Raw genomic sequence first — 25,784 nt, forward strand, 5'->3', positions numbered from 1 at the left:
GTTAATAAAACACGAAAGAAAGAGAGAAAAAGGAGAAAAGAAGGGTTTACTTTATTTATAAACAGAATAAAAAGGAGCAAATGAAAGATTTAGTTTGTGCATTATTATGATTATTTATCTAAACGAAAAAAGTTTACTTGGCTTTCTACCCCATGAATACAAAAAGCATTTTCTCCTTATTTAATTATTATTTCTATAGTAAGCAAATAGAGTGAAAAATATGACTTTTTATTGAGGATTATGTACACATGTGAACTGTTATGAACAATGACAATTTAGGACTGCAAGTTAACAAAGACCAAATTCAAGCAATGTTCATTTGTTATGCTTACTTGCTTGGCTTGTTTCCCCTATCTGATCTTTAGTTTGATGCTTTCACTTGATTCAACAAAATGGAATTGATCTCCTTATACGCCCCCTTACTCTAACCAATCTCCTCTTCCCTTCATATCTGAAACAAACAAATGCTAGCACAACAGGGTTTTATGTTGCTCACAGAACTCCCAGTGACATAAAGCTCTCTTATACGCAGTACTTGTAAAGTAAATCTTTCAATCAAATTCACACAAAAAGACCATTCAAGGTCCAGATAATTAAATGAAATATCTCAATACGACGAACATTGTATCTGAGTATCTAACACTTCAAAGCCATCTTTCTGCCTCATAGTTGATACTCTTATTATTCAAAATGAGCTACTCTCAAGTGCTCGAACCAATTACATGGAAATAGTCCCTTGTCCAACACAATTTTCCGATACAAACCATTATGTGCAGTTGAAATATGGAAGCTTGTTTTCATTATCAACTTTTCACAATGAAAGTTTTTTGTTTTTCAGAATTCAATTATTCTTGTCAATAAGTTACAAAAGACACATTAGATTTAGAAAATGTTTATTATAATATTGTATCGATGCCAAATAATTAAAAACTACTATAAATGAACATATTAATAAATGCTTTGCTATAATTTTGTCTCTTTTTCTTTTCTTTTTTCAGAATAAAATTTCCTTTCAACGAATATCTCAAACTGAGCTGGGTTTAGTAGCAATGTTTTGATCATCATTCAAAAGAAAAGAAGAAGAAACGTTTTACGATAATAAATAAACATGTTTTTTACTTACATTATTTTTGCTTGATACTCATATTAAACGTGAAGAAAAGTCTTTTGACTTCATACAACCAATTTATAATTCTGAATAAAAAAAATTTCCAACAGCTTTGTGACTGTGATTGAAGCTGCAGTAAATAAGCTGGTTGTATATTCGACAACGTAAGATACGTAAAAAACATATGAATATGAGAAATATTGATTTGTATATTTATTTTCGTTGACGTTATGTAGATTTCAACATCTTCCAAAAGAGTTAAGGAAGTGATAACCCTCCAATGTGGCGTTTATATCCTACATAGGGATTTGTTGTTTAAATTCCGTTTTTCGGGAAAACATTAAAAAAGCAATTCATATTTGCAAGTTGAAGAAAATAGTACCAAAAATATGATAACCAAACACAACATCAATTTTACTTTCTATTATCGGTTAATAAAAAAAATGTATCTGTATCATTCGAGCAGTAGGAAAACCTCCATATTCGTTTCGTTTATTTATGTTCATCATTTGAGTATATCTTTATCAAACGACAATCTTTTACGATTAGAACTACAGTCATACGATATTAAAAACATAGTATATCATCCTTATTATGACTTCTGATGCATTAATTTTCATAAATGGGCGCGAGAGCTCTACAACTTATCAAGGTTCGTAACAAACTTTGCTAATTCTACTATTAATTAAAAGCGTGGGCAAATCTGTGGCATCTCACCAAAATGTTAGCTTTATCAGGGATCAAGAAAAATATGTTCAAAAAATTGAAGTTAAATATAAAGGTTTTTCTTTTCGTTTTTCGCCATCGATGTAATGGCCTTTGGTAAAAAAATAAAAACAAAAAGAATCTCACAAAAGCTTATTAGAGAATATTAAAGCTCTTGGTTTAATCCGTTATACACTAAAATTGTATGAAGTACTTTGGCTTGAAGTTTCCTGTTTAGTTTGTAATGATGTTTGTCTCTCAATAAATTTTAGGCTTTGTTTGAAAAATTATGGAATTCACGTAAACATAAGGGATTACTACTTTACTTGGGGCTTTTTAAATATAACAATTTTCTTCAAAAGACATGGGATCTTCTCAAGAAAATGATTAAAAGAGTCACTCAAATCTTTTGCAAAAATAGATGTAAATGGAGGAATGAACAGATCAAGCAGTTCCAAAGTCAAAAAAAAATGATATCTTCAGACGGTACTCCGACAACCCAACCTAATGCATATCTTACTTCCTGAAATTGAGAATAAACTTCCAAAGTTACAAACTGAAATAGTCGAAATACATATCTTCAGGGCAGGTAAACGATGCATAGAAAACAAAGAGAAATCAGCCGGATATCTCAACAAAAAGTCGAATCAAGAAGCATCAAGCAAAATATTACCAAGATTGTTCATTCAGAAATTGGCTTGGAATGCTTGGATATTAAAACAAAACTTGATGCATCTTTCAATTTTATTCTACACTTTACTCTTCAGAATCAATTGATCATCATGATCTTGAATCAATACTACGCATGATAAACAAACAGGTATCATCAAACGATGCTAAGCATATAGTCAGCAACATTTCGTTTGATGACATTCTATACAGATCGAGAAGAGCTTCCCATAAAAGTAGTCTAGGTATGGATAGATTGTCCTATAAAACCTTGAAATTGATCATTGGTCATCATACTTGCAAGTCTTTAGTCCTAGATGTTTACAATGGCGCTATCAATAAGGTAATTTTTCCAAGATCATGACAATAAAATTGTTTGGTCCTCTTATCCAAGACTAGCGATCTTACAGGATTAAGCAACTGGTGACCAATTTCACCGATAAATACAGATTGCAAGCCTTTACAATAATCATGAATAGCAGGATCATGGATACCTCATCAAAGTTAAGCATTCATTACCGATCAGCTTTAATGCGCAATAAGTTTATAAGAGATCATGGCTTTTCCTGTTGGTTGACTATGGAAGATGCTTCCAAATCAAAATCAATGTCAGAAAGTTTAGGGGTCATTTTGGATCAAGCAAAAGCCTTCAATTGTATTCATCCTAAATATTTGCGTAAAGTACTAAAAAGGTTTAGCTTCCCATGTATATTCATCAAGTGTATCCGCAATCTTTTCTTTAGCAATTTAATTTCAGTCAACGTGAATGGATCCTAGCCTGACAGCATACAACAACTACACGGACTACGACAAAGAGACTCGATTTCACCTATAACTTTCAACCTTGCAATACGACCATTCTTACTATCTATTTTTAATAATGAAATTATCAGTGGCTACTGTCTTAAAGCTAAGAGGTCTAACTCTGATTTGCAATTAACAGTACCAAGTCTAATCAAATTAGTAGCCTACACAGACGACATACTAATCTTTATCAATAATAAGGAAGAATTTTTAGAACTATAAGAGCGACTAAAAGTATATAATAGTATATCTAACTCCAAGTAAATTATTCCAGGTAAATAGCATTTTTCTTAGCCGGTGACTCCACATTCAACAATCGAGAACTCAAAGAACTGATATATCATAATAGACTCAGGTGTTTTGACTCTCAATTGACTACGTCAAGTATATTGAATACTCAATGTGGTTCAATACCGATCAACGAACTATATTCTATAAAGAAATCATCAACAAGCTTGAAAGCTCGGTTAACATTCATTCACAGCACCAACTCTCCTTTTGTGATAGGACGCACATCGCTAATACACTCACACTATCCAAGTTGTGGCATTTTCTGCCTATTACAAGTCTTCCAAAAAGCTTTTATAGTAAGGTGCCTTCTATTGTGTACATGACAGTTAGTCCAACCTCTTTTTCTCTACTTTTATTTTCGGAGTTTACTTCATCCGTAAAAAAAAAGAAGGGATGCTCTTGGGCATTTTTTTTCTGTAAAAAGCAAATGTCACTCATTTTGTTGATTTTGGCTTATACTTTATTAGCGTCTCTATTTTATGTTGAATACCATTATGAATCTCGCAGAGCAACGACCACTTTAGAAACTGCGGGTGATGACAGAGGCACAACACGACTTTTATTTATCGTTTATTTCTTGGTCATTGTCTTTTCATTACTTTTTGTAGTTTTATTTGATGCAGGAGATACAACAACGACTTCTGCCTATATAAGTTGGGTTGGACTACCATTGATGTTGATGGCCATTGTTTTGTTGCGTTGGACAACTTTGACAAACCCCTTTTATCTTCGTTCCATGTCTACTACTGATGACCATTACATTTGTACAGACGGGCCGTACAAAACCATTAGACATCCTGGTTATTGTGCATTTTTAATAGCATGGACCGGTTTTGCAATCATTTTTGGTAACTGGATTTCTTTCTTGCTTATTTTCATGCCTATCATTTGTGTGTATTTACTTCGAATTCAAGCAGAAGAACAAATGATGCTTGATCGTTTTGGTGTAGATTATCAACAATACATGTATGAAACCTACAGGTAATAACAAAAAAAGAAAAAGAAAAGTTGTTCATTTTTGCTAATGCTCTGCTATAGAATTATACCTTTCATATTTTAAATAAACATGAACTATAATGATAATAAAAAGAAAAGCAATGAATGGATGCATCTGATGTGATGTGTGCTGTATTTCTTCAGTGAGAAATACTCTTATAAATACTTAATACCTCAGACGACTAGCATCATTACTACAGTCATTCTACTCCCAATCTGAACGCTTTCTGAAATTTTTGGCTTAATGTCATGTTTGAAACAGTATCCGAAAATAACAACAGCATATCTATACAACGACGATCGACATGTACCAGTAAAATTTATTCAAATTAGAGTAAGGAACAAAAGGGATATACATATATACAAGAGCAAAAAATTATTAATAGTATTGCAAAATTGGTATGGAGTAAGTACTATAAAGTAGTAAGAAAAATCTTGGAAAGATGATTTAGTAAAATCATAGAAGGTGTTCTATTTTCCCGAAATGTTGTGTGAAGCACTTTTTTTTTTTGAATGGTATCTTATGATTGTATTAAGTACAAAATTGAATCTAAACCAAGCCTAATGGTTTCAAATGCTAAGCAGCTGCATTATTCTGTAATATTCTAACACAGTTTGCGTGATAATGTCCTTGTTTTCGTATGAAAATTTGTAATAAGCAGGACGTGATCTGATGATTTCTTTTTTTACAACGTTAGCAGAAGACTCGTCCATATTTCCTATGTGGAGATTGTCCTCTTGCATTGTTGAGGTCAACTATGTGTTATAAGGGCTTTGTAAATAAGAAGTAAAAGGGCGATTAATAAACCTTGTTTCAGAGGTGAAGACGACGATGAAATGGATATAGTAATTTTATTATTGTTTTAAAACTCTTGATTTGTCTCCAAATAACATTTTTTTTTTTTGTAAATAAATACTTTATTTATAAAATGTACTACAAGCCACTCGTCTGAGAGCGGCGTGAACCAAGAGAAACAGAGTGTAATCAATTGAACATGCTAGTCAGTGTCATCCAAATAACAAACATCTGTCTTCCCTTTTATTATGAATTCGTTTCCCTCCTTTTTAAACTCAATCTACAGCATGCTTATTGATCATTTTTCATATAAAAGCAACATACTTTTGTAAATTACTCTAATGCTTTTGTTATTCTTTTCCCCACAACTCTATTAAGCCTTTATTTTTTTCATCTGTATTCTTTGCTGTAGAACAGCAATTGATTGTATTTGATATTGATAAATATAAGCCTTGATACAAGATCATAATTAAATAAAGTACAAGTTTATTTAAAAAAGATCATACAATCAATCCCAAGTATATATAAGCTCTCAAACTACTCCTTTATTCTCACAATAAATAATAAAAGATAATTTTTCATACTAAAGAAGACATACAGACAAAACTTTTGGTGACTGTAGCGAAGGTAGGGAAAATATTAGAGCCAACAGTAATACCAAGGGCGAGCCGCCACCACATCCTTTGTTTTCATTTCGCCAGTAGTATTATTGTCGTAGACCAACAATTAGTTTTCTGGTTTAATTGGTAAAAAGATACTTATTTTTGAGATCTAAACCAAAATCCAGAAAGTGCTCATATTGGAAATGGAATGATTGTATTCATGTTGAAGAATAAAAAGTTGTATGGGAACTTTTTTTTTTTTTTTTTTTTTTTTTTTTTTTTTTTTTTTTTTTTTTTTTACTTGACTAATAAGACAAAGGGAAAATGAATATATTTCTCTGGGAAGGTGGTTTTATATCAGCTGACGTTTGTCAAGTAACACATTTTTGTATGTATTCGTATATACAATCATCCATGTACATAGTTATACAGTTCCTTCTATTCGGATAGTTATAAAATGTTTATGAAATACTTCGCTATATCACGTCAATCCACTCAAGTTGAGAATGTAATCTTCATTATAGACACTTGCAGACTCAAATTTTATCATTTTATGGATATTTCCTGCGTGTTTCTTTCATTTTGCAATCGTATAACGGTAGTTTATCGGATAAAAGTAAAAGACCATATGAATCAGATTGACAGCTGTGCTTAAAAGAGAGCTCAAATTTTAGATATAAGCAAAAAGTGCAGTTTTGCTAAAATGATTTTACATAAGCATATTCGGTGTCTCACCATCAGGTATTCCATTATGTATTGCTGATATAAAAAAAAGAAAAGAAAAAAGCTTTAGCTTTGTTATTCATTTTAGGTTTATACACAGTTGGGAATTCTAGAGTATCTCTAAAATCTTTTTCACTAAAGCTTACGTTATTCGTCATACTTTCCTTTTACTGGATCCAAGGAAGTAAAATATTTTGTTTCTTGAAGTACAAGTATTCATATTTTATTCTATGTCCCGTCTGTATTTTTTCGCATGATTCCAACCTGACTTTTCCTTGGTGGAGATACTGTGCAACATGGAAAACCCTGAATGATTAAAACAAGTAATTAAAAGCAATAATTATATAATGCCAACCGTAATGGCTCTTTAGTCATCATTTTGACTGTTTGACCAAATCAAGCTATTCTATAAAGGATAAAATGCATGGTTTCGTTGAAGAGGGATCATAATTTAATTGGCATTACCCCCGTGCGTGTCGGAGTACTTTGATTGATCTGTTCAGGGAAAAGCAATAAGTCACAAGAAACTATCCCATTTAGTGTTACATAAAGAAAATTGAGAAAGCCATTTATCCTTTTCTTTCCATCTCCAGGTAATAAACTGAAAGGAAGGGAGAAAATCTCTACTTTCAAATAGACAATTTTGGGATTTCCCTTAATGATGGCATTTTTCTATATTTCTTGAAAGGAAAATTCTGAAAATCGTTTTTCATTCGGCCCGAGATATATTGTGGATATACTGGCGCGTAAACGCGTACAAGGTAAAATAAGGGAAAAGGGAAAATCCTTTAAGAAAAGAGTATTTGCTCTTTTTTTGGATTAGTGTGCTACAATGCTTTCAAACTTAATAACTAAATTACTCAAAGCTAAGTGATGTTGGGGATGTCCATATAAACTATTGAGCAATGATAACATCTTGCATCATCATTGGCATTTGTTATTCAATTATTGCTTTGTCAAATTTTGAATGTAACTGAATCAATCAAAAGATATATTTTGCTTATTTCATGAATATAACACTACAGAATGGCCTGCTATTACTAATATATTATTTCGTGACATGTTAGCAATACAAATTATTTTGCTTGCTCATTTGATGATGGGAAAACCAAAAATATAACTGAATTCTATTTTTCTTTTCTATGAGAAACTTTAATCCATCTTCTCTGTCTCTTTCAGCGGGCCATTCCACACATCCAGTTTCTCCCAGATCAATGTTCGGGATAATGGTAAAAAAATATGAGTAATTTCATGCTACCACATTACTTCATTGTCTTGGAAAAAAAAAAGTAGTATAAAAGGTGATGGCACTTTTTTCAAATTTATTTTTCAGAAACATTTCATTAACACATTATGTATATTCCATCTCTTTCTGCTATTGCAGTAACAGTCCTACTGGCGGCCAATACAGCTATTCAAATTACTGAAGCCAAGATAGATCCCCTTTCATGGGACGATGCCTATGTTAAAGCCAAAGAGCTGGTGGATCAAATGTCTCTTGAACAAAAAGTCAATATCACAACTGGTATCGGATGGGAAGGTGGTCCTTGCGTGGGCAATACTTATGCAATTACAGATCCAGACTTTCCTTCTCTCTGTTTACAGGATGCTCCTCTTGGTATTCGATTTGCCAATAACGTCACATCAGGTGTCTCTGGTATCAATGCTGCAGCCTCCTTCGACCGTAAGGCTATATATGAACGAGGTGTTTATTTGGGTAAAGAATCTCGCGGAAAAGGCGTACACGTCCTCTTGGGCCCCGCAATGAACTTTATGAGATCTCCCGAAGGCGGTCGTGGTTGGGAAGCAGGAGGCGAAGATCCATACTTGACTGGAGTCATGAGCGCTGAGACAGTTCTTGGTATCCAAAGCCAAGGTGTTGTCGCTACAGCTAAGCATTATATACTGAATGATCAAGAGCTCAACCGAAAAACAGGGTCTTCAGATGTGGATGAGCGAACTTTACATGAAATTTATCTTTGGCCCTTTGCTCGTTCTATTGAGGCAGGTGTTGGCTCTATTATGTGTAGTTACAACAGAGCTAATGGTACTTATGCTTGTGAAAATGACTATCTCTTGAACACTGTCTTGAAAGGTGAACTTAACTTTAAGGGCTTTGTACACTCAGATTGGTCGGCTACCATGTCCACCGTCCCATCTGCAAATAACGGGCTTGATATGACCATGCCAGGTAAAATGAAGCTTTAATGATAGTAAATTATACAAACATTTTTTTTAATTCTATAGGTGACATCACATTCCATTCGAATGATTCTTATTTCGGGAAGAACTTGACAGATGCTGTGCACGATAAAAAAGTCTCCGAGTCACGTGTCACAGATATGGCTACCCGTATTGTTGCCACTTGGTATAAGCTTAAACAAGACAGCAACTTCCCTGAAACTACGCTTGACTCATTTCATTTGAAAGATTCCCCCGAAGTTAATGTTCAATATGATCATTACAAATTGGTGCGTGAAATGGGTGCTGCTTCAACTGTACTTTTGAAAAATGATGGTATCTTGCCCTTGAAATCACTGAAGAGTGTTGCCTTCATTGGAAGCGATGCTGCAAATAATCCAGAGTAACACGGATTCTGAGATGTTTTTTATTTGGTTATTAATCTTTTTTCTTTTTTGTAGTGGTATCAATGCATGTGATGATCATGGATGTAGCAATGGAACACTTGCTCAAGGTTGGGGATCTGGTACTGCTAGATTTCCATACCTCATTGATGTATGTTTGCTTTATTCATTTATGGATTTTTACTGATTTTAATTTAGCCCATCACTGGTATTAAGAATGCTTTAGGCAAGAAAGTCAGCTACAAGCAATCCTTGGATGATTGGGATCTTGATGCTGCAGCAAAAACAGCAAAGGATGCTGATGTTGCATTTGTATTCTCCAATTCTGACTCTGGTGAGGAATATATAAATGTTGATGGTAATGTTGGTGATCGTAACAATATTTCTTTATGGCATAATGGTGATAATTTGGTAAGATAAAACTCTTCATATTTTAGACAATAGCTTATACAATCTTCTTAGATCAATGCTGTTGCTGATGCTAACAAAAATACTGTTGTTGTCATTCATTCTGTTGGTCCTGTATTGATGCCTTGGATTGATCACCCTAATATTAAAGCAGTTGTATGGCCTGGTCTTCCTGGTCAAGAATCAGGTAATTCCCTTGCTGATATCCTCACTGGTAAAGTCAACCCATCCGGGCGCCTTCCATACACCATTGCCAAAAAGGCTTCTGATTATAATGTCAAGCCCGATCCTGCTGATAATGTAGTCTATAATGAAAAATTATTAATGGGTTACAAATGGTTTGACTCTCAAAACATCACTCCTGAATTCCCATTTGGTTTCGGTCTATCCTACACTAATTTTACCTATAGTAATCTCAAGGTAAAGGCCAAGAAGGGTCATAACAAATCAGCCAAGGTGACAGCCTCTATCTCTGTCGAAAATAGCGGATCTCTCGATGGTGCTGAAGTTGTTCAGGCTTATCTTAGTTTCCCTGAAAATGCTGGAGAACCACCTAAATTACTTCGTGGCTTTGAAAAGGTATTTATCAAGAAGGGAAAGAAGACAACGGTCAAGTTTGTCTTAGAGGCGACTGAGCTCAGTATTTGGGACACAAAGTCAAGCTCATGGGTTGTCCCTACTGGCCAATTCACTCTTCACATTGGTGCATCAAGCCGTGATATCAGACAATCTGCCAATTTTACCTTATAAATCAACATGAATAGATTTTGTGTGATTTACTGTATAAAAATATTCCTCCCCTTTTTCATCTTTTTTTTCTCTCGTCAATAAAAGATTACCTTACAGCTTATAGCTCATTTGTATATTTTTCTTCACTTTTCTAAATTGTTTGCTTTAAAAAAGACTTGATAACAAGCGCTTGTTCTCTCATATAAGTTCAATATAGATAATTCAAATGATGCTTTATTTAAATAAATAATGTACTGTTTTCATGAACATCCCTTATCTCTTTTTTATATAAAGACAGCTTTACTAAAAATAATATTTGCCTTTATGAACTTATAAATCATGATGCCAAATCCGTTGTAGACTACTCATCCTTCCGTACTATTTGTGTTATATGAGTAGTTTGAAGATCAAAGGTTTTTGCTATAGGCGAGTGGATAAGAAAAGTGCCCTGTGAATGAGATAGAAGAAGTCGGGATGAGTTTGTTACAAAAATATAATAGGTCACCTATAAGGAAGAATTCTAGTGAATAGTATAGAAGGCTCTAACACATGATTTCCTCTTTTTTTTTAAAATATATATATATAAATATTTACAATGAATGATGATCAAGAATATTTTACAGCAGCAATAAACGACAACATGCCCTACAAGAACAGAAAATTTATGCTTGAAAGGGACAAATCATCAAATCAATAAAAAAAAATTCAATCCTATTGGCTGTAGAACAGGATATTCACATTGTTCAAAAGTTGGAGGCTCCTTTTTTTATTTATTAGCATACTGAGAAACATAAAGTGCATCATACAGTGCAAATGGTTTATTGTAAGGTTAAAAGTATAGATGTTTTTTTTATCAAACATAAAAAAGGGAAAAAGGGAAAATACAAAAAATCACCTACTTAGTCATGACGATATTTTTTGACAGGAGATCGCGAACGAGACCTTCTTACAGGAGAACGATATTCATCTTGGCGAGATCTTCTACTGTAACTTTCTATGGCACCAGCAAAGTCATCGTGGTCACGTCTATCATAGTGATATCTATCCCTGCGCTCACGGTCAGAATAACGACGGTAATCTCTATGCCTACCTCCATCTCGGCGGTCATGGTAATCATAGCGCTGGCGAGAATAATTAGTATGAGGACGTTGTTGTTGTTGTTGACGGGATTGCTATAGCAAAGGTGTTAATACAATCTCTTAACATATTGTCATGTTATTTACCTTTAATTCTTCAATCTTGTCACGAATTTTTAAGAAACCTTGATGTTGTTTACCTCTGTAGTGAGCCTCCAACCTATCTGAAGAATCATTTGTAACTAAAAATGCTCCACAAACATCGCATACCTAAAAATCAAACCACGTTCAAAGTAATTATTTACATTTATCCTAATTTTAACTTACCTCCATTCGCTTTTCAGATGGGTTGAGGCCGTCTTTATTCTGTATGTTCATTAGTATTGTTGTTTAAATACGCTTACATGTTTCTATATACCTGTTTGACTAATTCTAATTCTGCCTGAAGTTTGTCAACTTGGTTTTGTAAATCAGTTGCTTCCTGGACACGACCTTCCTCGCCAGCTTCTTCTACTTTTTGTAATAGTTCTTTAATTTTTACATCCAATAAAACCATCTTTTCCTCTCTTTCTTCCTTTCTAATTTCCAGCAACTACACAATTATATTAATGAGGTATATACAAAACAAGACATTTTTGTGCGTACTCTTTCATCGGATTGGACATTCAATCGACCATTGCCTTGACGAATCTTGCGTGCCAAGTCAGAAATAAGTTTATTAAGATAGTCATAAAATTCAGCTTCGTAAGGATACTTGCTTTTATCCGATTTTTGATATTTATCTTTTAGACGATCATTGTGAATCTTATCACAAGCACCAAGGTCAGATTTTGTATTGGTAAAGAGTTGATTAGGACAGAAATCCACAAGATAGTGCTTACATACCTTTTTACTATAGTTAGCATCTTGTTAAAGTACAACGTATTTCAATACTTACACTTTCATCCCAAAAATCTTTATTGTCTACATCAACATATTGAGACATAAGCTCTTCTAACATTGCCTTTTGGTAATCTATGACCGTATAAGTATTTGTTTTGCGCTTTAACTAGAGAAATTTACCCATTCTTTGATTATTTTGATTAGAAATTAAACAAAAAAGAAAGGAAGAAAAAGAAAAAGAAATTGACGACGTCATTTATTTAATCAACTATCATTGGGTCATGATTATAGTGTATTGACTCCTGTTCTTGTTCTTCTTCCAATGGAAGTACATATTCTTGATTATTATCATTTTGAGGTATTTGACTTACGGACAAACTATAGAGCGAATGTCAATAGGAAAATAATAATGAATGCATTATTGAGCTTACTTTAATGATTTTAATAAATGTAAGCTTGGATTATTTACATCAAAAGTATCCTCATGCTGCGCAAGTGCTATTAGTATACAAGTATTATATGAGTATGCTAAACTACTTACATTACTAATTTGTAACTTTAATGACTCGTCCATAGTTAACATTCTCGCTTTAGCCTGTATAATATCACACTGTTAATATGTATGACACAATAATAAGAGTATTTTTACCTTCTCCAATTCGATTGGGTGATGATGGTTTCTTTTGATTTTTAATAATCTTTTGGGTAAATGATTGTGGTACAAGGCTTGTTGGTTTGCTAAATCAACCGATTTTTTTCTTGCACCTTGTCTTGCAGTTAACAGGGACATGGCTTCTAGTTTTCTTGTTAAAGGACAATGACTTGTAGTCTGTGTATTATCTACTGTAATCGTATCTTGGGCTGTTGCTGTTCTTTCATCAATCAATAAAGCTTCAATCAATTCATTTGTCTCCCTTAATTTAGCTCCTTTATCTGATAATTTTTGAAGAATAGCACTAGTATATGTATTAGCATTATACTAAAACCGACTTTCCTTCTCTCTCTAATATACCTGTTATTTAACATTTGTAAATTCTTTTCATGTAGTTGAGATAGTTCTGTTCGACTACAACTACTTAAGCGTTTATTATATCTACTATTATTACTTTCGGATGAATTACGTAGATAGGTCTGACTATGTTTCAGCATGGTTGAGTTCATTTTAAAAGAAATAAAGGAATTTTTATAAAAAATAAAACAAAAAAAATAAGCTCCTTAGTTGGTTTGGGCCTCTCTCACTCGCTTCTCTGTCTCTCATGCAAACATAAACTTAGATATCGGAGAATTAATTTACATCACATGGCTTTTTTCTCTCTATCACTTTAGCCTTATTTAATCAACTTTAATATAAAGGATAGACTATTATGTATAGCATAGTAAATATTAAAGATTGTCTGATCGACTTTAGAAATACCTATAAAAAGATGCTTAAAAAATGCATCTCTATTTGTGAGACTAATCCAAACAACTTTATTTTAAAATAACGACTTTCCGAAACAGGTTTAAGTAAGCAAACTATATGTCTTGAGCGAATTGGTATCAAAGTTGGAAATAATTAACCCAAGAAAAGCTTTAATCCCAACTATCAAATAAATAGTCTGTCTCAATTGAGAGAAAAAATGATTTTATTTTTTGCTCCTTTCTACTAGAAAAACTAAAAGGATTTTAATCCTTTTTTTTTTTTTTTTTTTTTTTTTTTAATTCTGTTTAATTCATAAAGTATGTATCAGCACGTTTCATTGATCTTCACTTGGCTCAACGAGTATTTTTCTACTGGAAGAGGTGTGGGATAAACCTAAAAAAGAACGTATTTTGTCGTTTCTTGGCTATGCTTTGTAATATATGATTTTATATGAAATGATACAAGTAGGATTTCTGAGGAAAAAGATAAAAATCTTAGGAAAACAAAATGTTTGCATATAATTGTGATCATATACACTATGGTATGATTATTAAACAACATGGAGACCCTGAATAGTTCCAAATGACTTTTGCATATTTAACAAGGATATTACACCACTGATATTAAGCTGAATGCCATTACAATTTAATAAATTTTCAGTTAGATAAATTAAATGAATTATTTAATGGGTTTATATCCTTGAGTAGGTCATTGGAGAGTATCAAGGCCAAATGTCCAGTATTTAAATCGTTTTTGTTCCATATATAGAAATAAATTTGCTCTGATCCAATTAATTTCACATATACTAATAGGATAATTACTCTCCACTGTCAAAAGTTCGATTTTGAAAAGTCAATATTAGGACCTGTTACGATGAGACCTGACAGGTGAATGCTTTAGTTTTTTAATAAGTATTCTCATTTCTGAAGTGGTAGGACTCATTAATACTTGAAAAGGAAATTGCCTTATAAAATTTTGACAGAGGTAAAAAAAAATCGTGAGTACCATTGAGTCCTACGGGCCATATACTGGGTAAAATTATTACTTTATATAGTAAATGTGGCTTATATCATTTTCTTTTTTTTTTCCTGCCATTTCATTTCAATCCATTGAATTTCTTTTTTATAGACAACACACATATATACACATAATGGATCTCTTTCATTTATTAGGAAGTGGTGCCAAATTTGATAAGAGCCGATTTAAACATGATGTCAAGATCTTTGAAGGAGAAAGAGAGGCAATTCAAACACAATCAAAAAAGCGAAATGCAGCAGCTATGGATTCTACTGTTCGTTCTCAATTACTTGATGAAATTGATTTTTTTAAGACAACACATACAGTTATTGACACAAAAAATAAATCAAAAAAAACGAATGAACAAGATTCTGATTCAAGTAATGAGAATGATAGCAGCGATGACAATCATAACAAGAAGAACAAATCAAAGAAAGGTATTTTCAAAGCAAAAGATCTTACAATATGGACTCATTTTTATTTTGATTATTAGCACAAAAGACCACCATTTTCAAGACTGTAGAAGAGGTATATATACATAATAAACTTAAAAAAAAAAAGAAAAAACTCACCAGTTTTTAGGCCAAAGAATTTCGAAAACAAAACAAAATTAAAATTTACGGAACTGATGTCCCCAACCCCTTTAGAACATTTGAAGATCTAGCTTCACCCGCATACAATCTTGAACCTAAACTTTACAAAAATTTGATGAACGTGAAATACACAACGCCTACACCTGTACAAATGCAATCGATCCCTATCATGCTCAAGGGCCGCGACTTAATGTCCTGTGCTCCCACAGGTTCGGGTAAAACTATGGCTTATGTGTTGCCCATTTTGCAAGATTTGAAAAAGCCAGAAAAGAAAACTAGTTATCGTGCATTGATTATTGCACCTACAAGAGAATTGGCACAGCAGATTGCTAGAGAAGCAACTATATTGGCACAAGATACGAAGTTAAGAATTAATGTGCTATCAAAGGCTACAGCAGCAGATAAATCACAAACACCTGAATCAAGACAAAAGTTTGGTAAGAGAAAAATCAGTAAATGCTTTTTCTTTTCTGATAAAATTTTCCATAGACATCTTGGTGACTACACCACTTCGACTTGTATATGCCATTAAAGAAAAAGAGGTTGATTTGAGTGCTGTTAGGCATTTGGTTTTAGATGAAGCCGATAAACTGTTAGATCAAGGATTTTTGGATCAAACAGATGAAATTTTTGCTGCATGTTCATCTACCACGATTCAAAAATCACTGTTTAGTGCCACCTTTTCTTCTCATGTAGAAGAATTAGCAAAAAGTGTTATGAAGGATCCAATTCGTATTGTCATCGGTGCAAAGTAAAAAAAAAAACCCCCCCATAAATTTCCAAAGATCGCATTTTATTCATTTTTTCTGCTTTAGGAATGCTGCTACAGATACCATTAAACAAGAACTATTGTTCACAGGAACAGAAGCAGGCAAACGCATTGCCCTTCGTCAACTCATTCAAAAGGGCCTTAAACCACCTGTCCTCATTTTTGTTCAATCGATTGATCGAGCCAAAGAACTGTTTCACGAACTTGTATTCGATGGAATTAATGTAGAAGTGATTCACTCTGATAGAACCAAGGCCCAACGAGACAAAATTATTGATTCATTCCGCGTAGGCAAAATTTGGGTCTTGATTGCGACAGACTTGATGGCTCGAGGTCTTGATTTCAAAGGCGTTAACTTGGTCATCAATTATGATTTCCCTCAAACAGTCGCAAGTTATATTCATCGTATTGGTCGTACAGGTCGTGCGGGACGTACAGGTGAGGCTGTGACGTATTACACACAAGATGATTTTCCCTATATGAAGAGTGTGGTGAATGTGATGAAGGAGTCTGGATGTGATGTGCCTGATTGGATGCTGAATATGAAGAATCCAACTCAAAAGCTAAAGAAAGAATTGAAACGAGGTATTAAACGTCCTCGTATTTCTAAAGTGTCGGATAAAAACAATAAAAAATAATTGAGCTTTACCATGATTTGTTGTAATATTACGTGTATAGTTTTTATTCAATAATAAGGGTAATAATAAATAAAAAAATGGGGGGGGGGAAATAGAAATGTTGAAATGAATTAAAAAATAAGGCATATAATAAAATTGCATGCAAAATCATAAAATGTACAAAGAAAAATTGTTCATAAGGGAATTTGCTTAAAGATTAAGGAGAGAGAAAAGAGAGATTGGGAGGGAAAGGGGAGCTTAAAAATTTTCTACATATACAAATAAAAATGAACCATCAAAAGCCATTCAGTAGTACAATCTAGCGGACCATGCTTCCTTGGAAGAAATGATACTTGCTAAACTGGGTAATACGATCTCTGACCATTGTGGTTGTTGAAATGCATAGGTAGGAGAAGAAGGATTTGAGGTGTCATCCTGGCTTAAGTAAGTACTTTCTGATAATGCAGGCGTGGTAGGAGGTGAATAAATACAACCTGTGCAAGCACACGATTGCTGCTCCTTGAGCATCATTTTTCGTCGTTCTTCTATAAAAGGTTGCCATTGTACAGATGGCTTTTTGCCGTTGGTGATATGATCCCTTTTCATATGTTTCGTTAATACTGTCTTTCGAACAAAACTTTTGGAACAGTCATCAAAAGGACATTTATAAGGTCTTTTGCCAGTGTGAGTTCGTCTAATAGCAAACGATGAACATTTTTAATTTTTTTATGGCTTTAACTGTTACCTATGTCTGGCAAGAGAACTACTATCACTAAAACTCTTATTACAATGTGGATGTTCACATACATGCGGTCTTTCCCCAGAGTGAGTTCGTAGGTGTACGGTTAAGGCAGAGCGCTATTTAATAAAATTAGATAATTATGCTAGTAATTTAATTGGATTTGAATGTTACCTGAATGAAGCTTTTACCACAGCTTTCTTCTCGACATTTGAAAGGCCTATTGATCCATTAGAAACTAGAATAAACTTTATTTAATCTGCTCTACCTTTCATTGGTGTGAATACGAGAGTGTCGAACGAGATCAGATCTTCTACCAAAAGTCTTTTTGCAATCTTTGAATCCACATTCAAATGGTCTTTCAAAATTAGGTAAACTTTCTTGATGAACAAGCTCCAATATCTCCATACTTTCTTTATTGTTATGTTTAAGGGGTATAGATATTACAATTCTTCTTCTCGCTTGGAGACTTTGTAAGTCGTATATATAATAATTCGTATATAAAAATAAGCTTTTTTTGTATAATTTTTAGTTCAGTTGTCAAGACAACGAAAAAAGATAGTTAATATAAAGAAGCAACAAAAGAGGAAGGAATAAAAATGAAAAGAGAGAAAAAAAAAAGATGAAGTAAACATTTCAATGTGCTTATTTATAAAGAGAGGGAAAGAGAGAAAGAGAAAACCCTAACTTTTCTCTTTGTATTATTCTGCTTAATCCCTTTTTCTCCTGATAATAGAAAGAAAAAAAAGCTTTTTTGTACACTATCACTTTCTCTCTCTTTGTAAATAGAGACGCGTTAGAAGTATAAAGGAGAGGGGAAAGGGGAAGTGCTATAATTGAAGTTGAAGGATAATCGCGCTTATTAAATAAATAAAGATGTCACTCCCTCAAACACCCCTTCACTCCTATTCATTTTATATGCGGGAATGAGTAACATGGTTTGTTATATAAATCATAATTAATATATGAATGTCTATGCCCTTCCTTCTCCCTTTTGTCATCGATCGTGAGCGTTTGTGTCGCAATGTTTCACATGTTCGTTGCATGGTCTTCATTACTGACTCCGATGTCTGTTCGCTTTCTTTAATGAATAAATCCCATATGTGTCGATCAAAGCATCAAAAAAGAGAGAGAGACATTTATTGATTTATATATATATAAAAAAAAAAAAAAAAAAAAAAAGAAAAAACTTTTTGCATTCGGAGCAAAATTCGGAACACTTCGAAGCACTTTTGTCTCGATTTACCCTCACCGTGCACAAACACTCTCCGAGAAGAAAGTTGACAAGTAAAAGATCACAAATAAAATGATATGTTGCCCCTATCGTAGCACATTTCACAACACTTGTTTGTAGTACAGTGTTTCTAATCTTACAAAAATTAGCTTTTAATTGCTTTTCCTTTCAACTCAATGTTTCTTTCTCTCTCTCTCTCTCTCTCCTCTTGTATACTCCTAACAATCGACATTGGTTGAATATCTCTCCTTCTCAATCCAATTAAAAGAATATATTATATTGAAAGGAGAGGGGAATAAATCTCCTAGGGTTACAATTAATGTTTTTTTTTTTTGTTTATTTGCTCCAAAAAAAATCATTCAAGATTCATGCGAAGATGCAGCTTATCTATTAATGTTTGTAATAAAAAAAAGGAGGGCTATTTTTTGAATGAAAAAAGTATACAAACAAAAAGGTTCCTAAAATGCCCTGAAGCAATAAACAATCAATACGCCAAAAATGTTTTTTTCTGGCGCCCTGCTCTTATTCCCTAAAGAAGTAGTTCTTTCCAAATGAAATGCCTATATTCATCGGTTTAGATTTTTTTTAAATAATTAGTAATCTAGATTCTATAACCTGTAGGCAGGCTATGTAGGCAACATAATATTTCCTTATTTTGTATGTTGGCCGATAATTAGAAATTTTACTTACCAAAATGAAACTAGATTGGGACTCAAGGACATACTAGCACTTTTTTATTCGAAACTTATTATATAGAATCAAAAAAATAAAGATTTTGCTTTATTATAAAAGTTGTTTAAGAGTAAAGGGATAAACAAGAGATCTGTTCAATTGATTATTACAAACAAGAATAGTTTTACTCGCTTTTTGATTTCATATATAATCTTTTTTAAATGAATCAATCCTCCTATAAAAACTGGTATGAGTTAATCAAATTTACTCAACGATGGATAATGAATTAAGCGATAGGATTGACTATAGTCAACATTCAATTTTAACCATTATTTGTTTTACTAATAAATGACATATAATAGCATGTATCACAATGCAAATTCAGCCACATCAACAAAGAAAGAGTTGACGATGATACAAACCCAACAACAAATAGAAGAAAAAAGACGTCAACAAATAAGCATTTCTTCTTCTTTTTTTTTTTTTCTTTTATCTCTTTTGATTGAATGCAAGCGGGCTCACACAAAAAGAAAGCAAAGAGAAAAAAAAATATAACAAACATAGTCAAAGTTTTAAGTTTGGATCCATTTAATATATTGAACCAATCTCTATCAGCTATATTTTCTCAACAAAGAGGAATAAGAGATTGCTTGCTAGGCATAATTAATAGCTATCAACGTTAAGCAAGTCTCAAATTGCCAAGTAAAACAGTAACCAGTCATTCATGAATACATTTACTTCATAAGAAATATTTGAAATTGGATAACACCATTTATAAATCATTGAACGTTGATCGGAATCTTTGTCACGAAACAAGAAGGAAGCCGTATCATTACTGGTATCATTGGGCACAAAGATGGCTGACTACCAACATGGTAGAGTTAATACAAAAAGCACAAATTCTTTAACTAATTCAAACTATTAATATGAATATGGGTTGACCTTAATAAGGCTAAGAAGAAATGACCTAGCTATTTACACAAGAGTATTCAATGAACCTAATGGCATCAAATACTTGAATCAACAAAGTTGTTTTACTTGAGATAGAAGCAGTAGCTGCAAATTTGATATGCAACAGAGACAGCTAAAAATTGAGGTATTGGTTAATAGTCTTGGGGAGTGACACGGAAGCTTTGAACCAAAAAGAGCTTGCTGTTGAAATATACAGATTCAAGCTTTTATACCAAACTCAAGAACTGTGACCAAATCTTCATCATTTGTCCAGATTTATCTGCTGCAGGAGAAGCTTTCAAAAAACAGGCAACCACACAATGTAACCATATACAGTATGGCTAAATTCATTTATAATGCTATTATTTACTTTCTTAAGCAAGCTAAATTTTAAATTAAATTTTACAAAACATAACAGAAAATAAAGAAAGTTGAATAGACGCGAATAAATAACATGTTTTTACTCTTCAATTTAGGCAGATTTACGACTTTTGATCAACGCTGATTGTTACAAAATTAACAGTGATTATCTGCATGCCAAAAAATTCATAAGAATGAAATAATCGAAATTGGAGAGATTGAACAAACAAGTAATTTTATTGTATTAATCTTCATCAATTTGCCATTCATCTCTTGCTTTTAAAGCATTGCTTTCTATGTCCATTTTAGCTTTATTACTGCCTCTTTGAACAAAAGGCTTTAAACCTTTTTTAAAGTTACGCATGCAAATAAAGCCTAATATACTACTTGTCATATTCAATATAATACCAATAAAGACTAATTATGCATTAGTTTACAGGGAGAGATACGTTATGTCAAGATCATTACCTAATACAATCCAAGTGTACCAATAGTCATTAGGCTGGAATGTTTGATCAAGAATGAGTACAAAGTGAAATAATTCTATAATTTGAAATGTAATAAAGATAATCATCCTCAGTTTACTTTCTGTACTTCCCTACAACATATAAGTAAGCACCATATTAATTTAAGATAACCCAACTTACTGCTGTTCTTGCAAAATAAAGCATTGGTAAAATAATTGCAGTAACAATGACTTGAATCACAGTCTTCCACAAATTATCGTGATCTTTCTTTAAAGCAAATTGAATCAAGTAAAACAAAGAAACCAAGAAACCGGTGAATATATTGATTTTTAAAGATAAGACAAAGAATTGAAATGTTCTGTACATTTCTATTCATTCTATAAGTAAGAAAAAAAAAGGTTACATGTAATATATATCAATGCTTACTTTGAATTTGAACATCTGCACCAATCTTCTTGTAGATATTCCAACCGAATTGTTTGGACATTTGTATACTCAAGAATGCCATGATGATAGCAAACACCACGAGCACTGCAGATAACGCGATCTCTAATTTTTCAGCAGTGAATAGCGGACCAACTGGAGATCCAACATTTGTTAATCTTTTAAGCCATTTGACTCCATCAAATATTTGGAGTGCACCTAATATTGCACAAACAGCGTTTAAAATAGCAAGTGCCAAAATCTCTGCTGTATTTTGATATGTCGTCTGTTGAAATTATTAGCTACTTTATCCAATAAATTCTGTTTTCTACTTTACTGCATCAAACACCATATAAATAAACCAGCACTGGAAACTGATAAATGCAACATTTTCCCATTTGATCCTATCAAGGCGGTCCTCTGCTTGTTGTGGTATAGATTCGGTAGTTGTTGTATTATTTATATCTTTTGGTAACAGCGAAGCCTCATATGTATTTAAATAGCATACAACTGCTTGTAGTGCTACAATGATGATACATTGTAAGGTTGCCATAGAAACATAAAGCTTAGACCATTTTGTCTCTGTCACTCGATCTATCTATGCGTGTCAAACAAAGAAAAACATTTGTTTGTTTATTTCTAATAAGGAAAAATAAAAACAAAAATAAAAGAGGCTTACAATTTTTGTAATTGTCACCATTAGACTAATAATATAAAAGAAAGAGAAAAAGGAAAGAAATAAAGTTGGTGATAAAAAAATTTCTGAATTAAAAAAAAAGTTTGTGCCTGCCTCTGCTCTTTAATGTTTCATTCGTTTCACTAAATTTAGTGCGACTTTTTAAATAGCTTAATCGGCTTCATATGTATTAGAATTGATATTCAACAAATTAACATTTCTTTTTCTTTAAGCCTATTTAAAACAAAGTATGTAACTTTCATTCGTGTCTATTTGCTTTTAAAATGGTATAACCATAACAGTTGCTCGAGTTTTCTTTTTATTTTTAAGCGGAGGTTTTGTCTGCAACGTCTAGACCTTCCTGTTTGTTTGGATTCCTGTTGGCTGCTCTCATTTTACTAGAGGGTATTTCATTTATTTTATTAAAAAAGCCAAGAGATATAATAATAAATTAGCAAAGAAGTACAACTTGTTTTCAACACTTTGTTTCAACTACAACTCTTGCTTTACTTCTGTAAATGGCACACGTGTACAATCAATTCCTTTTTATTTATACCAAAGGAAGGCCTATGACTCCTAGATTTATTCTCATCCTTTCTGTCTTTGTGTTCTCGTCTGACCTACCTACTTTTAGATCATACAAGAAGTTATTCTTTTCACTAACGGGTTTATTGAATAATAGCATTTTGAAAGTAGTTAAAGCAAGATAAAGAATAGTAGAAACACGTTTGTTTATAGAATTAGGTATAACACCTGAGATTAATAATGAATAAAGTCATTGGTGTGCTTGTTGAAATAGAAACATAGGCTCGGGTGCTAATCAGTTGGAATTTCTTAATGCTAGTTCTACGCGGCTATTGCCGATGTCGATCGTACAATGTGTTTTCCAATCTTTGTACAAAAATATGCTGGTAGCTCTGCTGTATTTTGATACTTATTCTCTTTTGAAGTATACAACTAACTTGATGTTGACTTAAAATCATCCAATTCCAGTGGGCACAATTTTGAGGGATAAAAGGCCGTAGTGTAGTACAAATCTGGTTCTATACCCACATCCATCGAACCGATTCATATGAAATCATCCATTGTATGACTAGTAAAGTGTTTACGTTATTTAAAGACGAGGAATTAATGACAAGACATTTATCAACTCGAGCTTGTTGTTATCTTGGTCAACATTCAACCAAAGATTAACTCAAAATCCAAAGCTACCTTCAAGGTCATCATTTAATTTTACTTCCTTCTTTGCTGAATTGCTGAACACTCTTGTTATCACCAATTGAGATTAATCAACCATTCAAAATGATCTCTAGCAGCCCTTTAAACATTTAGTAAATTTGTACAATCGGACAAGTATACTCAATATTACGTTTTTTAATATTGTAGGCACAAATAATATGAGTAATAATTAAAGAGGCTAACCACAGTGGTTAGACAATCCAAGCAGAATGCTTGCATAGCTTCAATAAACTGTAGCAGTTAATACATGCTATCCAGTTTATATTTTTGTCCATATTTATGATGGCCGATGTATGTTATTAAAGATTTCTGTATTATTGTAACATTCAGATGTTAGTCATATTGACAGCAATGTCTCACTTGATATCATAAATATTACTGTTTGAAGCATCTTTGACAGCCTGAGATTATAAGTTTACTAAATGTTCAACCACTTATTTTGATACTTTTAAGCTCTGATTCAATGTAATCCAGTCATGCTTGCAAGTATAAAGCACTCTCATAATGAAAAAAATAATTATCAAATGTGAAGAATAAAAGTCTTTATCCTAATTTTCAAACCCGCACGCAATCTTTATCTTGTTCACATTTAATCAAAATATAGTAAGAGCATTTCTTTTTGACGACTTTTTTAATCAAATCTTGTGAAAATGTATAAAAAATATGAACCCAGTTTTAACCTAATAAGTTTCTGCATTATGAAGCCCTTTGAGCAAACCCAATTCGTTTATTTTCATAATCATATACAGATACATATTGTTGAAGAAATCCATAGCCTAAAATAGCATCAACAAATAGTGGACTATCTTGAATATAAGTATAACAGAACTCTTTTGAATATGTAAGCTAAAAAAGAAAGTGCAGCTTTTAGTCTATAAATCATAACAAGTAAACAAAATTTACTGTTCCATTCGCGATTAGATATTGATGAGGAGTAATAATGAAATCATTATTATTTATTTGAAGAGTAATATTTGGTAAGTTTGTCGCGTTACAAGGAAAAATATATTGACCTAAAGCATCTTGCTGTACATTTTCTATGTTTCTAAACACAATATTAATAATCTCTTTTGGAAAGTATATCAAAGTGGATCCTTTGTAAATAAATAAAAATGAGTTCATTTCACGACATCTATTGTCCTTAATTACCGGTATCCACCATGGCTGAAATGCCATTTTTATATCTTTTTATGTAGTTTCCTATTTTAATGCTTTGAATATCTATTGCCCAATAATCCTATATACACATTAATATGATGAATAAAAAAATGGTAATTGTAGTTACAGTATATGCTTTTTTGTTTGTTACTGGTGCATACTTTATATCACCCACTACATGCTTTGCTTCTACTCCACCAAACACGATTTCACCATTAATACGTGGTTGTTTAGTCGTGATGGGTTGAAAATAAACTGAAAATACTTTTTGATTGATCACATCCTTTTCGTGCATCGTTGTTACAAGCGTCGGAATAATTTTATTTTCAGGATTATTGTACATACTTAATCTGTCAGGGCCAATACCCAATATACCGTCTAGTGAACAAGTTGATATGTCGTATTCAACTCATACTATATACATACCTGCCCCGTTCAATGTCAATTCACCATCATTATAATCAGATACTGCAAAATTCTATAGACAAATGAGTTCTTTATATACACAATAGCAATTTAAACCACTTTACAACGCCAGGTACGGGTGTATCATTGATAGTGATTGTATCCTGAGCATAATATCCAGATGAAAAACCTTCTCCATAACGAACACTGAATGGAAGGTGAGTTGAATTGAATGTGGATGAAAGAGAAGGCTCTAGGGTATGTAAAGGATACCCACAATAACGACCACAATGAGAAACGGGTACCCAAGTACTCGACGATCCAGTATCTAATAATAAAGTAAAAGGTTGAGGTGGTGTTCCTATAGAGACATCAATCAAATAAGCCAAATCCACATTAGCAAGTGGAACATCAATTAAGGAGGCTGCCTTCATCTTGTTGCGATCGACTGCTTTAAAAGGAATAGAAATTAATTTTTGTGCCATTATGATTGTCACTGCTGTTGATAAAAGTAAAGTAAACCTCATTCTGTCCGTTATCTCCCTCTGTTCCCCGACCTTCCTTTCTTCTTTTCTCTTTTATATGTGTGCAAGAATGTTGTATAAATTAAAAAAGTTTGGTTTTAAACCAATTCTACATATTCCTCTCTTTTTCCTTTTTTTCATATACAAATAAAACAAGATTTATT

General features: G+C 32.7%; 9 protein-coding genes across 9 annotated transcripts; 3 read left to right on the forward strand and 6 right to left on the reverse strand.

Annotated features, from left to right (window-relative positions):
* Positions 1-2,795: 2,795 nt before the first annotated feature.
* On the reverse strand, positions 2,796-2,994 carry RO3G_04263 (uncharacterized protein; the record flags this gene model as incomplete). The annotated part of the gene is made up of 2 exons (XM_067658853.1): positions 2,796-2,814; positions 2,891-2,994. 2 exons carry the CDS (start codon positions 2,992-2,994, stop codon positions 2,796-2,798), a joined length of 123 nt encoding a protein of 40 aa, XP_067514954.1.
* A 1,010-nt stretch (positions 2,995-4,004) lies between these two features.
* Positions 4,005-4,637, forward strand: RO3G_04264 (uncharacterized protein; the record flags this gene model as incomplete). Its single annotated transcript, XM_067658854.1, has 2 exons — positions 4,005-4,558; positions 4,616-4,637. 2 exons carry the CDS (start codon positions 4,005-4,007, stop codon positions 4,635-4,637), a joined length of 576 nt encoding a protein of 191 aa, XP_067514955.1.
* A 3,410-nt stretch (positions 4,638-8,047) lies between these two features.
* On the forward strand, positions 8,048-10,437 carry RO3G_04265 (uncharacterized protein; the record flags this gene model as incomplete). Its single annotated transcript, XM_067658855.1, has 5 exons — positions 8,048-8,885; positions 8,942-9,278; positions 9,337-9,430; positions 9,478-9,690; positions 9,742-10,437. The coding sequence occupies 5 exons, from the start codon at positions 8,048-8,050 to the stop codon at positions 10,435-10,437; spliced, it is 2,178 nt and encodes a 725-aa protein (XP_067514956.1).
* Positions 10,438-11,182: 745 nt separating this feature from the next.
* On the reverse strand, positions 11,183-12,477 carry RO3G_04266 (uncharacterized protein; the record flags this gene model as incomplete). The annotated part of the gene is made up of 7 exons (XM_067658856.1): positions 11,183-11,197; positions 11,367-11,588; positions 11,640-11,762; positions 11,820-11,858; positions 11,911-12,084; positions 12,138-12,377; positions 12,430-12,477. The coding sequence occupies 7 exons, from the start codon at positions 12,475-12,477 to the stop codon at positions 11,183-11,185; spliced, it is 861 nt and encodes a 286-aa protein (XP_067514957.1).
* A 362-nt stretch (positions 12,478-12,839) lies between these two features.
* RO3G_04267 (uncharacterized protein) lies at positions 12,840-13,400 on the reverse strand (the record flags this gene model as incomplete). The annotated part of the gene is made up of 4 exons (XM_067658857.1): positions 12,840-12,872; positions 12,916-12,984; positions 13,024-13,330; positions 13,387-13,400. 4 exons carry the CDS (start codon positions 13,398-13,400, stop codon positions 12,840-12,842), a joined length of 423 nt encoding a protein of 140 aa, XP_067514958.1.
* Positions 13,401-14,926: 1,526 nt separating this feature from the next.
* Positions 14,927-16,793, forward strand: RO3G_04268 (uncharacterized protein; the record flags this gene model as incomplete). Its single annotated transcript, XM_067658858.1, has 5 exons — positions 14,927-15,230; positions 15,287-15,321; positions 15,376-15,823; positions 15,876-16,137; positions 16,202-16,793. 5 exons carry the CDS (start codon positions 14,927-14,929, stop codon positions 16,791-16,793), a joined length of 1,641 nt encoding a protein of 546 aa, XP_067514959.1.
* Positions 16,794-17,078: 285 nt separating this feature from the next.
* RO3G_04269 (uncharacterized protein) lies at positions 17,079-17,919 on the reverse strand (the record flags this gene model as incomplete). Its single annotated transcript, XM_067658859.1, has 4 exons — positions 17,079-17,466; positions 17,518-17,630; positions 17,686-17,731; positions 17,780-17,919. 4 exons carry the CDS (start codon positions 17,917-17,919, stop codon positions 17,079-17,081), a joined length of 687 nt encoding a protein of 228 aa, XP_067514960.1.
* Positions 17,920-21,178: 3,259 nt separating this feature from the next.
* RO3G_04270 (uncharacterized protein) lies at positions 21,179-21,970 on the reverse strand (the record flags this gene model as incomplete). Its single annotated transcript, XM_067658860.1, has 4 exons — positions 21,179-21,196; positions 21,376-21,563; positions 21,622-21,904; positions 21,956-21,970. 4 exons carry the CDS (start codon positions 21,968-21,970, stop codon positions 21,179-21,181), a joined length of 504 nt encoding a protein of 167 aa, XP_067514961.1.
* A 2,784-nt stretch (positions 21,971-24,754) lies between these two features.
* On the reverse strand, positions 24,755-25,581 carry RO3G_04271 (uncharacterized protein; the record flags this gene model as incomplete). The annotated part of the gene is made up of 4 exons (XM_067658861.1): positions 24,755-24,770; positions 24,853-25,069; positions 25,118-25,169; positions 25,222-25,581. 4 exons carry the CDS (start codon positions 25,579-25,581, stop codon positions 24,755-24,757), a joined length of 645 nt encoding a protein of 214 aa, XP_067514962.1.
* Between the last annotated feature and the right edge of the window lie 203 nt (positions 25,582-25,784).

This window comes from Rhizopus delemar, genomic scaffold, assembly GCF_000149305.1.
Source record: "Rhizopus delemar RA 99-880 supercont3.3 genomic scaffold, whole genome shotgun sequence".
NCBI classification, from domain to species: Eukaryota; Fungi; Mucoromycota; class Mucoromycetes; order Mucorales; family Rhizopodaceae; genus Rhizopus; species Rhizopus delemar.